This window comes from Schistocerca nitens, chromosome 9 (assembly GCF_023898315.1).
Source record: "Schistocerca nitens isolate TAMUIC-IGC-003100 chromosome 9, iqSchNite1.1, whole genome shotgun sequence".
Taxonomy (NCBI): Eukaryota; Metazoa; Arthropoda; class Insecta; order Orthoptera; family Acrididae; genus Schistocerca; species Schistocerca nitens.
This window is the reverse complement of record NC_064622.1, coordinates 441307777-441319746: the sequence shown is the minus strand read 5'-3', so window position 1 is coordinate 441319746 and position 11970 is coordinate 441307777. Positions and strand designations below refer to the sequence as shown.

General features: G+C 44.5%; 1 protein-coding gene across 1 annotated transcript in view; it reads right to left on the bottom strand.

Annotated features, from left to right (window-relative positions):
- Positions 1-363: 363 nt before the first annotated feature.
- Positions 364-11970, bottom strand: part of LOC126204305 (trypsin 3A1-like) — a 133822-nt gene continuing 122215 nt past the window's right edge. Inside the window, exon 5 of the mRNA XM_049938691.1 lies at positions 364-540. Within this exon, the coding sequence (XP_049794648.1) occupies positions 364-540 (177 nt within the window). The remainder of the gene's footprint in view (positions 541-11970) is intronic.

Genomic DNA, 11970 nt, shown 5'->3' with positions numbered 1-11970 from the left:
CACAGCAAGGACGCGAGGGAGTATTTCTTCCTGGCTCCAGCAGGCAGAGTGTGAGGCCCGCCTGGAGAAAGGCGGCGGCACCCGCGCCGTCGGATTAAAGGAAACAATACCGGCGGCCGTGATATTTAGTGGGGAGGGGAAGGGAAGCAGCGGGCCCCGTTTGTCTGGCGCGCGGCGGAGGTCGGATCGCTAATCGTGCCCCGGGCTAGGGGGCGCGCGCATTAGCATAACTGCCGGCTCTGGGGCGCGGCGGTGGCGGCCCGGGGAGGAAGAAGCGGAACAGAGGGCGGCCGGGCTGCGGCTTGACTTACATCTCCCGGCAATCGGTGCTCCGTTACTGCGGAAACAGATTCGGCCCGGCCGCTATCTCGGAAACCGCGCGCCCGCCGCTGATGCTCTTTTTAAGACGTCGGCGCTCGTAAAGCGCGGCGAACGGTTCGCCCGCGGGGGCGGCGGAGGCGCGCGGGGGCGGCGCAGCCCCGCCTTATGTCCCCGCCGGGCGCCGCCATCTTGGCTCCGGCGCGGCGCGGCGCTGCGGCACTAAAAGAAGATGGCGGGCCGTCTGGTGGCGGCTTGTTATCTCCATATTGCCCCCCACCCCAGCCCCCGGGGCCCGGCAGTATTTTTTAGTATTTTCCCATCCCCGGCGCTGGCCGTATTTCATCGGGATCGCCGCCGTCTTCTGCGGTAATAAGACGCTGGCTGCGGCTGATAGCGCCCTGGTGGGCGGGGGTGGGGGGGACGGGATGGGGATACTGGACGCGATCCGCAAGGTCTTCCCGGCGCGCGAGCGGAGGAGAAAAAGAGGGGAAAAAGTATAAAAAGAAGGGACGCTGGCTAGGGGTGCTGCCGGCCGCGTCTGATTGAACTCGGCGGCCTCGACGGGCTTACGCGCCGGATAACTCCTGCAGGCAGGCGTCTGCGTACGCCGACCCTCTGCTGCCGGCCCTGACCCAAATAGCGAATAACAACACGGATCTCTCTCCGTTCCTCACAAGTCCAGAGTCGGAGGGTTTCCGATGTTGCTGACACCAGTGAGCATCGATACTTTTGTTTCGATAGCCTCGGTAACGTTACCGATAACTCAAACGCAAACTTCGTCTACAGGTGTGTAGGTTCCCGCCGACTGCCGTGTCATAATCTGTGAATGGCGTCATTGGAGTAATTTCATAACATCGTACGAAAAATCACAAAATAATGGAAATTCATCTTTTACCATGAAATATAATGGGTCAAACAAAAAAATTATGTCAGACGCTTACAATTGTGCAAAATTCTTTATCTGGGCGGCTGGCTTCCTGACATTCGTTATGATGTGAACACTCCTCCAATTCATGGTGTATGAAGGATACAAAATTCCATTTTAAAATCCAGTTTACGATGCTGCTAACACATATCTATGGCAGAAAAATATTTATCGAGAAGAACATGCTATCAATTGTCGACTAACTAAGACAGCTAATATCGTTTCGCAATAAGCTAAATTCCTAGTAGAAATGAAATACATTTGCCATTTAAAAGATTCGAAATAAGAGACAAATTATACACTATAAGTACACTTGTTCGTATTTCACTTGCATTGAAAATTCGTCGTCCTGTTTTTTACCTTTCTGCTTCGACCGACGTAATGAGAAGTTCGAGATTTAGCTTCAGCAGTTTCGAGTACTCTGTGAACGTCTTCCCTAGGTTGTTGGTTATTATGAACTCCGATACACCAACAGCACCCGACAGTGACGTGAATTCTTGTGCTAGGTAGTTTAAGTAGGCTGTTTAGGTTTGTATACTGGTAACGCCACGTACCGCTCTGTATGAAAATCACTGACTGCGCTGTGTGCAGTCTGTGGTTGGTTGGACTCATTGATGGAATATTCACTAGTGTAGTGTTGGGCAACGGATGTGAATAGCGCGTAGCGTTGGGCAGTTGGAGGTGAGCCGCCAGCAGTGGTGGATGTGGAGAGAGAGATGCCACAGTTTTGAGAGGCCGCAGTAGTTAGCATCTTTTATTTAGCAGGCAGTATTGGCGCTCGCTGTATTGCAGTAGTTCGTGTAACGAAGATTTTTGTGAGGTAAGTGATTCATGAAAGGTAAAGGCTATTGTTAGTCAGGGCCATTCTTTTGTAGGGGTTATTGAAAGTCAGATTGCGTTGTGCTAAAAAAAATATTGTTTGTCAGTTTAGTGATGATCAGAATAAGTAAAGAGAGAAATGTCTGAGTACGTTCAGGTTTGTTCAGCTGTTTGAAAATAAAATAACGTAAGAGCACAGTCATTTATAATTTTCCTAATGGGACGTTACAGTAGATGTAAGATGTTCATGACGTAGTTTCACCTTATTCAAAAACGTATAAACCGAATGCTCTTCCTTTAAGATATACGAGGGCTATTTAGAATGTCAGGTCCGACAAGGCGCGAAATGGAAACCATAGCGAAAATCCGATGCAGCTTTGCACAGATCCGTTGAGCAGCGTCTGTAGTATGCCTATAGATGACGTCACGTCACTCTGTTCAGTTCTAAGAGCACAGTGAGCACATAAAGATGCCTAGAAAATAGTGAGGACCGGTGAGAACCTGACGTCGTGCAGCCCACGTAGCAATTCTCGACCGCACTCTGAAGGGGCAATGAAAATGCTCCTGCGGCGGTTTTAAAGGGAAGTGTTTGGTCACCCACGATACAGCCCGAAATCGGCTCCTCCTGAGTTTCATGTCTCCTCAGATGAACCGCTAGCTATGAAGACAACATTCTCGCACAGATAACGAGCTGTAGACCAGCGTAAAACATTGGCGGAAAGCACAGGCGGCTGTCTTCTATGAAGAGAGGACTGGAAAGTTGGTGGAACACTACTAAGTCGGAGCGGCTAATAAGTAGAGAAGTAGCTAGAAGTTGTAGCTAACTGTTGCAAATAAGACATTTTTGATTTTCATGGTGGTTTCCATTTCGCAACAATTGGGACTTCAAAAATTCAAATGCTTCTGAACACTATGAGACTTAACATCTGAGGTCATTAGTTCCCTAGAACTTAGAACTACTTAAACCTAACTAACCTAAGGACATCACACACACCCATGCCCGAGGCAGGATTCGAACCTGCGACCGTAGCGGTCGCGCGGTTCCACAATCTAGCGCCTAGAACCGCTCGGCCAACCCGGCCGGCGAATCGGACTTCATTTTCCGAATAGCCCTCGTAGAAAACGCTTAGAAAACTGCGATATCAGGAGCCAAAACACTTAGCCGCCCAGAAGGATCACAACCACAAGGTTCTTAGATGTAATACTCATGCCTATAATAAACACAAACATTGTGGCTGCAGTAACAATCGCAACATTCTACCCACTTTCCCAAATGTCACAATGTTAACATTAAGCTCTATTTACAAATGACAGAAATATAAAATGCAGTTAGGTCGATGAGAAACATTTCCTCTGCATTTCTACCATTAAAACAAATTTGTAAATGAAACAAAATGGTTACTGTTTGTATTGCTGTTGCTTGAGCGGTTGCACGAAGACTGACGCCTTCTTAGCAGATTCATTACTTATATAGACAAAACTGTTGCATCCTTGAGCCCGGGTTCTCGATGTACGGTTGGCGGTTCTTGGCTGACGCTAGCGATCAGAAATTTTCTAAGTCCGAAGAGTGGATTCCCGGACGCGTGCTGCAGAAAATCTAGCAGCATGCGTCTCATTTGGCTTGTCATTTTTGTAAACACAGAGTGATAAGAAATGGCTCTGAGCACTCTCCGACTTAAATTCTGAGATCATCAGTCGCCTAGAACTTAGAACTAATTAAACCTAACTAACCTAAGGACATCACACACATCCATGCCCAAGGCAGAGACGAACCTGCGACCGTAGCGGTCGCTCGGCTCCAGACTGTAGCGCCTAGAACCGCACGGCCACTCCGGCCGGCAAACGCAGAGAGATAAGCGGTTGCGTAATGACCAAGGTCAACGCTCACACAGAGTATCTCGTATGTGACTGATAGAATAGGTTCATTAATTGTTTTCCTTTGTTTGATATATTTTTTTAGTAAGGAAGAGGGAAGGGAAAGAATTTATGTAATTTCTATAATAATGGGTTAGATCACCAACGAGTTTAATTTTTTTATAATTGTCAACACCCTTAACCCACACTGACACAGATTCAGATTCATTTATTTTACGATGATTCCTGGTCCTGAGTACAAACGGTAATATGATTTACCCATATCTCTATTATAGACCTCTGCGACGTGAAATGTCCGATAAGCGATGACGTCACGGCCGTTAAAACTTTGTAGCCCTGGAACTTCATCAACTTTAGGTCCACGGACGAGGGCTACGGTTACCCAGCCGTTACCATGCTTCAGGGTATCATTATTGGTAAGGGTAAAGTTAAGAACTTCACCACAAAAGATTGTTGGACCCTGCAGGACGACTTGTGCACCTACATAATTCTCCGTAGTTCTTTCCCTTCCCTTTCCCTTACAAGAGATTGTTGGACCATGCAGGACGCCTTGTGCACCTACATAGTTCTCCGTAGTTCTTTCCCTTCCCTTTTTTTTGAAAAAAAAATCAAACAAAGAAAAATAATTAATGAGCCTATTCTATCAATCACATGTGAGATTTTGTTGGTCGTTACGCATCCGCTTATCTCTCTGTGTTTACAAAAATACGATGGTGCTACCTAACTGCACATTCGGTACAATTCCTAGTCAGGGAGTTTGCACGCCGACTGCAACACCCTGTGACGTCAATGGCAAGCATGCTGACTGCTCCTACGGACTGGCCTCTAATCGTACCCGCTCCAACCACAACCGGCCGCACTTCCCGCCAGAGAGTTTCCGTAGGAATGTAACCCCCCTCAGTTTTCTTCAAGACCAGCGACGTTTTTGGGTCAGTTACAAGACAACAGGATGATGGACGACCAAAACCAGTTGATTGCAACGTATTTCGTGTATATATTAGGCTCCCTAAACCCAGAAAACTACAATGAGAGAAAAAAATCGCAGCACCAAGAAGGAGATGTGCGACATTAGTGAAAGTTGGTAGGCGTGTTAATCAAGGATGCCTTTAAAGCGACCGAGACGCCATTATCAACACTCCACTAAGTTTGAACGAGGTCATGTAATAGGGCTGCGAGAAGCCAAATGTTCCTCCTGCGATGCTGCAGCAAAACTTGGCAGGAATGTAGCCACTGTACATGATTGCTGGGATTGGTGGTCACGAGAATGTACCACGGTCTGTAGAAGATCGGGCTGCAGACGTCCACGTGCAATTACCGAGAGAGAAGATCGTCATGTTCGGCGTATGGAGCATCGTACTGCACCCACAGCAGCAATTTGTGCAGCAGTTCGTATCTCAGTGAGACGGCGAAGTGTTACAGCTCATCTACCTCAAGGACAAATTCGAGCCAGATTCCCTGTAGCGTGCTTTCCACCGACCCCAAACCACCGCCATTTCTGACTTGAGTGATGTCACGCGAGAGCTCAATGGAAGGGTGGGTGGAGGTTTGTTGCGTTTTCTGATGAACGCTAGCTCTGCCTCGGTGCCAGTGATGGCTGTGTGTTGCTTAGAAGGAGGCTAGCCGAGAGCCTGCAACCGAGCTGTCCACGTCCCAGACATAGTGGACCTACACCTGGCGTTATGGTCTCGGGTGCGATTTCATATGACAGTAGGAGCACTCTCGTGGATATCCCAAGCATCTTGACTGCAAATTCTTGCACTAGTCTCGAGATGTGACCTGTCGTGCTTCCATCCGTGAACCACATTCCATGGGGTGTTTTCCAACAGAATAGCGCTCGCCCAGATACCGCCGTTGTAACTCAACATGTTCTACAGAGTGTCGACATGCTGCTTTGGTCTGCTCGATCACCAGATCTGTCACCAATCGAGCACATGTGGGACAACATCGGAAGACAACTCCAGCGTCATCCACAGACAGCATTAACCGTCCCTGTATTAATCATCCAAGTCCAATAGGCACGGAATTCCATCCGACAGACCAACATCCGCCACCTGAACGACAGAGTGCATGCACGTTTACCTACTTGCATTCAACATTTTGATGGCTACAGCGATTATTAATCTACCTGCATTCGACATTTGAAATGGCTTATCCCACGCTTACATTAACATTTCTTCTTGGAATGTTAATGACTTAAATGTGTTACCTAGACAAGTGTATTCCCGAAATTTCATGACTCCACATTAATTATTTTCTAGTGTTGCGATTTTTCCATCAGTTTACAGGGTGTAAATTTTAAGTTGACAAACCTGAATAACTCGACAAATAAGCTTCACACGAAAAAATGTGTAGAATGCAAAGTTGATATTTTCGAGGGGGACATCTGTTGGTGTTAAAATTAGCCCGCCACCCCTGCCCCCTGGGGGTGGTGCGGGAGGCAACTTTAAAATTTCGATTGGGAACCCCCATTTTTTTGTAGAATCAGTTTCTACATAAAAAACTACGTACACTTTGTCTTAAACATTTGTTTTGATTCTTGGTAGTTGGCGCTGTAATTCAACAAAATCCGTGTTCTCATTTTTGCGTGGAAAATGGTTACGAATAAATAAAAAATACTTATTTACTTCGTACATTTTGATTCGCTAAAACTTAAACTCTCCCTCCCTCCCCATTTGGTGGTGTTTGAGAGAGAGGGAGGAATTAGAGTTTTGCAAATGTTGACCCAAATATTAATTTTTTCCGCAGATTCTGATAAGTTTGTAAAACTCTAATTCCTCTCTCTCTCTCAAACACCACCCTATGGGGAGAGTGGGAGAGTTTTAGTTTTAGCGAATCAAAATGTACCAAGTAAATAAATATTTTTTATTTATCCGTAACCATTTTCCATGAAAAAATGAGAACATGGATTTTCTTGCATTACAGCGCCAGCTACCAAGAATCAAAACAAATTTTAAGACAAAATGTACGTAGTTTTTATGTAGAATCTGATTCTGCAATAAAAATGGGGGTGCCATTTGAAATTTTAAACTTGCCTCCCGCCCCACCCCCAGGGGGCTGGGGTGTCGGGCTAATTTTAACACCAGCAGATGTCCCCCTCGAAAATAATCAACTTCGGATTCTACACATTTTTTCGTGTGAAGCTTATTTTTCGAGTTATTCTGGTTTGTCAACTTGAAATTTACACCCTGTATAAGAAAAGCAGGTTTATCAAGTGTAAAATTATTGGCGTTGTGCAGCATTACAACAATACCACGCACTGCCACTGACATATAGACCAACAACTGGATGCGTAAATAGGACAAAAATGAATCTAACTAAAGAAATGCATTGTATAGTTATAAACAGAAATGGGCAGATTTAAATAACCTGCCAAAGAATCGCTACAAATCTCATAGTAAAACATGTATAATTATATAAGATGCTTAGCAGGTATAGGCGAAAAGTGTTTGGTACAAACAAATTAATTCAGTTGCAAAAGACGGAATTTTTATAATGTTTATTATAAAACATAATTGCAGTTACCAACTGAGGAAAATGGCTGCAGATATTAACAGTTTTAATACAAAGTAATTTGTCTCTCAGGTTTTCTTGGCATGTTTCACTGACGCTATGATTAATGTGTTCTACCAAGCTATTGACTACCGACGCAGCCGTCTACTTCAGGTGCTGAGCGTTTTACTATTATGTGTACTCGCTGCCTGCATCCAAACCACACTGTCAACAATTCTTGTGAACACTCCGCTATTTATAGCCTAGTTCCGCTCCCAAACCCCACTACGCCCCTTTTTTCAGAGCCAACACTGATGTTCCGTGAAACGCAAATTCTCACAGCGTTTTCCCGGTGGGTATGGATAGCGCGCGAAAAGATTCACGTTTTCCCATCTACGCGTGAGCAGGTTCAGCATTATCTCAGCACGCAGGTCGATTGCGCACGATGAGGTATGTCATAAACAGACCTCCTGTGTGTGAGCGTCTTATTTGCTACTAGGAAAAGTATGCACTGAACTGATGGTTGCACTGTTATCACTAACACTTCCCCTAAGAACTGTGCTGTGCTGTTAGTGCTAGTTCCTACTGCTTGTACGTGAAATGGACTGTAGCTGTGGAGTACACAAGTGAAAGAGGTCATAAGTTGGCTGTTGTTGACGAAATAAATTTCTGAAAGATAGAGAAATACAAAGTTGAGCAGCGTGGGGTACAGTAAAAACATGTAGATCACGTATTTACTTAAACGACTCTTCAACCAACATTCTGTTTACTAGTGAAGTCACAATCAGAGCACCACTTGTAAAGTAAACAGACGATTAAAGTAGCGTAAAAGAGAAGGCTGTTACTGAATTATGTGAGGAACCTTTAACATTACTTCGTAAAGAATTTGCCTCCAGTGAACGCTATATTTCCGTGCAAAATGTTACTAACATTAAAAAATATATGTATCAGGCCAGATGTCTATTCTACCGCCATTACCGAAAACCTTCATACACTTATATAGAGAAAAATCAGCAAAAAAAAAAAAAGTTCACTTTGCTTGTTATTCAACCTTAAATAAAAATAAATTCATAGTGTTTTGTAGGAAAAACTATATTTTAAGTATAAAAAGAAAATATGCTTCTCATCAACGTCTCTAACATAAATGTCATGTGTTTTACCATTGAAAGTAGTCTACAGCTGCTCTGTGATAGTGCCAAATTTTTTTTGAGGGTGTCTTTAACTACTGATGCAACTCTTTTTTAACAGTTATTTACATTTCATGTTTCAAACAACAGTCAGCACATCCACATATGCATAATTTATTGATGCTATCGTTCAGACTCAGACAATCACCTACATTAAAATGAATGATACAGACAGTTCTCACCGATCTAACAACAAACGTGAAAATATACAGTAAACACAGGATTTGATTTTAAAGTATAAAATGGATCCAGACATGTTTGAAGTTTTTAAAAAGCGTTTTTATACTAACAATAAGGAATAAAAATGATTTTATTATCTCTTTAAATACCTTGAGAATGGCTTATTATGGGAAAGAGTGTTTTATCACCAGTTCCTAACCATAACTAAGAGTGGTCTAGCTTAGCAGTCATAGAGATTTCTAAGTCTCTTAAAATAGGAGGAAAAATTCTATAGATTCAAATTGTGTTTTCCTCTGGACACAGCTGACTTGACTCAAAATTTGGCTACTACACACAGGTGACCTATTTCGAAAAGTGTAAAATAAATAATAACATATAATATATAATAATAAATTGTAATAATAATAATTATTGTTCGTTTTGTTTTGGATAAGTAATTGAGAGATTAAAATTTACGCCATGAATTTATCGAGCTTTGCACGTCCGAAGATGTACGGAACGTAGCCAGGGCTCATTATATATTTTTTGTAGACAAAGTCTGATATCTGACCTCAGCTTCAATCATGAAAATGGAGTGAGTAAAATTCTAAGTAAATAATTGCAGATAATTCACAAATGAGAGCGACTTATTAATTCTGCGCCTCTTTTCTGCAAATAAATATTAATATGGCTAACTGTGGAGCCGCACAAAATATTACGTCCTTCTAGGACAACGAATGACATAAGAGAGTAGATGCCTACTGGCTGCGACAAGAGAGCGGTGTTAATTGCTTTGTTTTGCTTTCTCTTGTCTTAAAAAATCGATACATATAAGCTAAGTTACGTAAATTGAAGATCGTCTGTGCTCGAGTGCAAATGGTTCCTTAAAGTGTGTACTTGACCACTTCAAGAGCAGGTAAGACTTTGGATCTGCGAGCATTTGGGATCACCTGTGTTCTCCATTTTAAGTGGATATAACGGCTGTCAGGACCATAATAAACTGAGGACCACAAGTACTGAGGTAAAGAGAGTTCAGCGCCATTATGTTTGTATGAGTTGCATACATGCAGGAGCAAGCATACATTCAGAGTCAAGTTATCTCCTCCCTCTCTCCTTGAGCTATTGTTCTTCGAAGTGATTTATGACACCATTGAATTAAAGACCCCCTAGGGATAACCTGTCTTTCAGAGGAACTCCGTGCCCCTCCCACCCTTCTGGAAAAAGGCACACCTTTCTGTCACCACTCTCCAGTTGATTTATGAGCCACTTTTCCCCATCGTGGGAAATCCCGACGCCATTCCCAAACATCCCCCACTTCCCCCTTCCCCTTCACCACTTCCTCTCCTCTTCCCGCACTTGTGAATTGGCAGGAAAAGTACTCAGTTTGTGCTGAGTCTTTTTCCTCCAATTCACAAATGGGAGAGAGTGGGGAGGAGCCCTGTCTTCTACAAAATGATTAAATAAAGACTATGCAAATTGACAAAATTGTTAAGGCTTTCGTGGCCACTTGTTGACAAACTGCCTATTGGCTTCTGTCTCGGGTTCTTCGGCCGACGTTCATCTAATGATTTTTCTGACGTTTCGCCAGCACGAGTGGCTGGCATTGTCAAAGCTTCACCCTCCATTGCTGGTGGTGAACTGGAGGCGAGCACGCGGCCACAGACTATATGTACCTGGCGCGCCAACGTCCGAGGCCTTCTCTGCGGTCATTTCCGGTGCGGTTCTCCTCTTGCTACCTGCGACGGTCGTTCGCTGCAGTACGGGAAGCCAGGATCCGTTTACCTTAAGGCTTTCCTCTTTCTTGTTGAAACTGTTCACGTGTTTTTGGATTTCTACAGCTTCTCTGAACAAGCGCGTGTGATAGTGCTTCTCTACAGCCAGAACTTCCGTGTCGGCGAATTTTATTACGTGGTCGGTCTCATTCAGTGCGTGCTCTGCCACGGCCGATTTCTCCACCTGCCCCAACCTGCAATGTCGCTTATGCTCTTTGATCCTGGTGTTAATGGATCGTCCAGTCATTCCGACATAAACTTTTCCGCATGTGCAAGGTATACGGTATATTCCCGACATGGCAAGTGGGTCTCTTTTCTCCTTCGCCGATCTAAGACACTCTTTGATCTTCCTTGTCGGTTTGAAAATCGTCTTTACGCCGTGTTTGCGCAATATACGGCCGATTCTGTCCATCACTCTGGGAATGTATGGCAGAAAGGCCGTACCCGACATTACTTTTTCTGGTTCCTTACTTCGCCGAGTGTTTAGCTCTGTTACACTTCTAATGTAATTTGTGGAGTACCCATTGCTCCTCAGAACAGTTTCCAGGTGTTGCATTTCTCGTTTGAGGTGTTGAGGCTCACATATTCGTCCTGCTCTCGTTACGAGCGTACTAATCATGCGCAAACACGGCGTAAAGACGATTTTCAAACCGACAAGGAAGATCAAAGAGTGTCTTAGATCGGCGAAGGAGAAAAGAGACCCACTTGCAATGTCGGGAATATACCGTATACCTTGCACATGCGGAAAAGTTTATGTCGGAATGACTGGACGATCCATTAACACCAGGATCAAAGAGCATAAGCGACATTGCAGGTTGGGGCAGGTGGAGAAATCTGCCGTGGCGGAGCACACACTGAATGAGACCGACCACGTAATAAAATTCGCCGACACGGAAGTTCTGGCTGTAGAGAAGCACTATCACGTGCGCTTGTTCAGAGAAGCTGTAGAAATCCAAAAACATGCGAACAGTTTCAACAAGAAAGAGGAAAGCCTTAAGGTAAACGGATCCTGGCTTCCCGTACTGCAGCGAATGACCGTCGCAGATAGCAAGAGGAGAACCGCACCGGAAATGACCGCGGAGAAGGCCTCGGACGTTGGCGCGCCAGGTACATATAGTCTGCGGCCGCGAGCTCGCCTCCAGTTCACCATCGGCAATGGAGGGTGAAGCTTTGACAATGCCAGCCACTCGTGCTGGCGAAACGTCAGAAAAATCATTAGATGAACGTCGGCCGAAGAACCCGAGACAGAAGCCAATAGGCAGTATGCAAATTGAACTGAATAATTTAGTATTATGTCAGTTAATACTGATTTGGGATTTCATGTCATGAGATCCTTCCTCTCCAGCATTCAGCATTACTTTTTCGACCAATTCACATATGGGTAAGAGGGAGTGGAAGTGCGACAGGGGAACAGGAAAGTCAG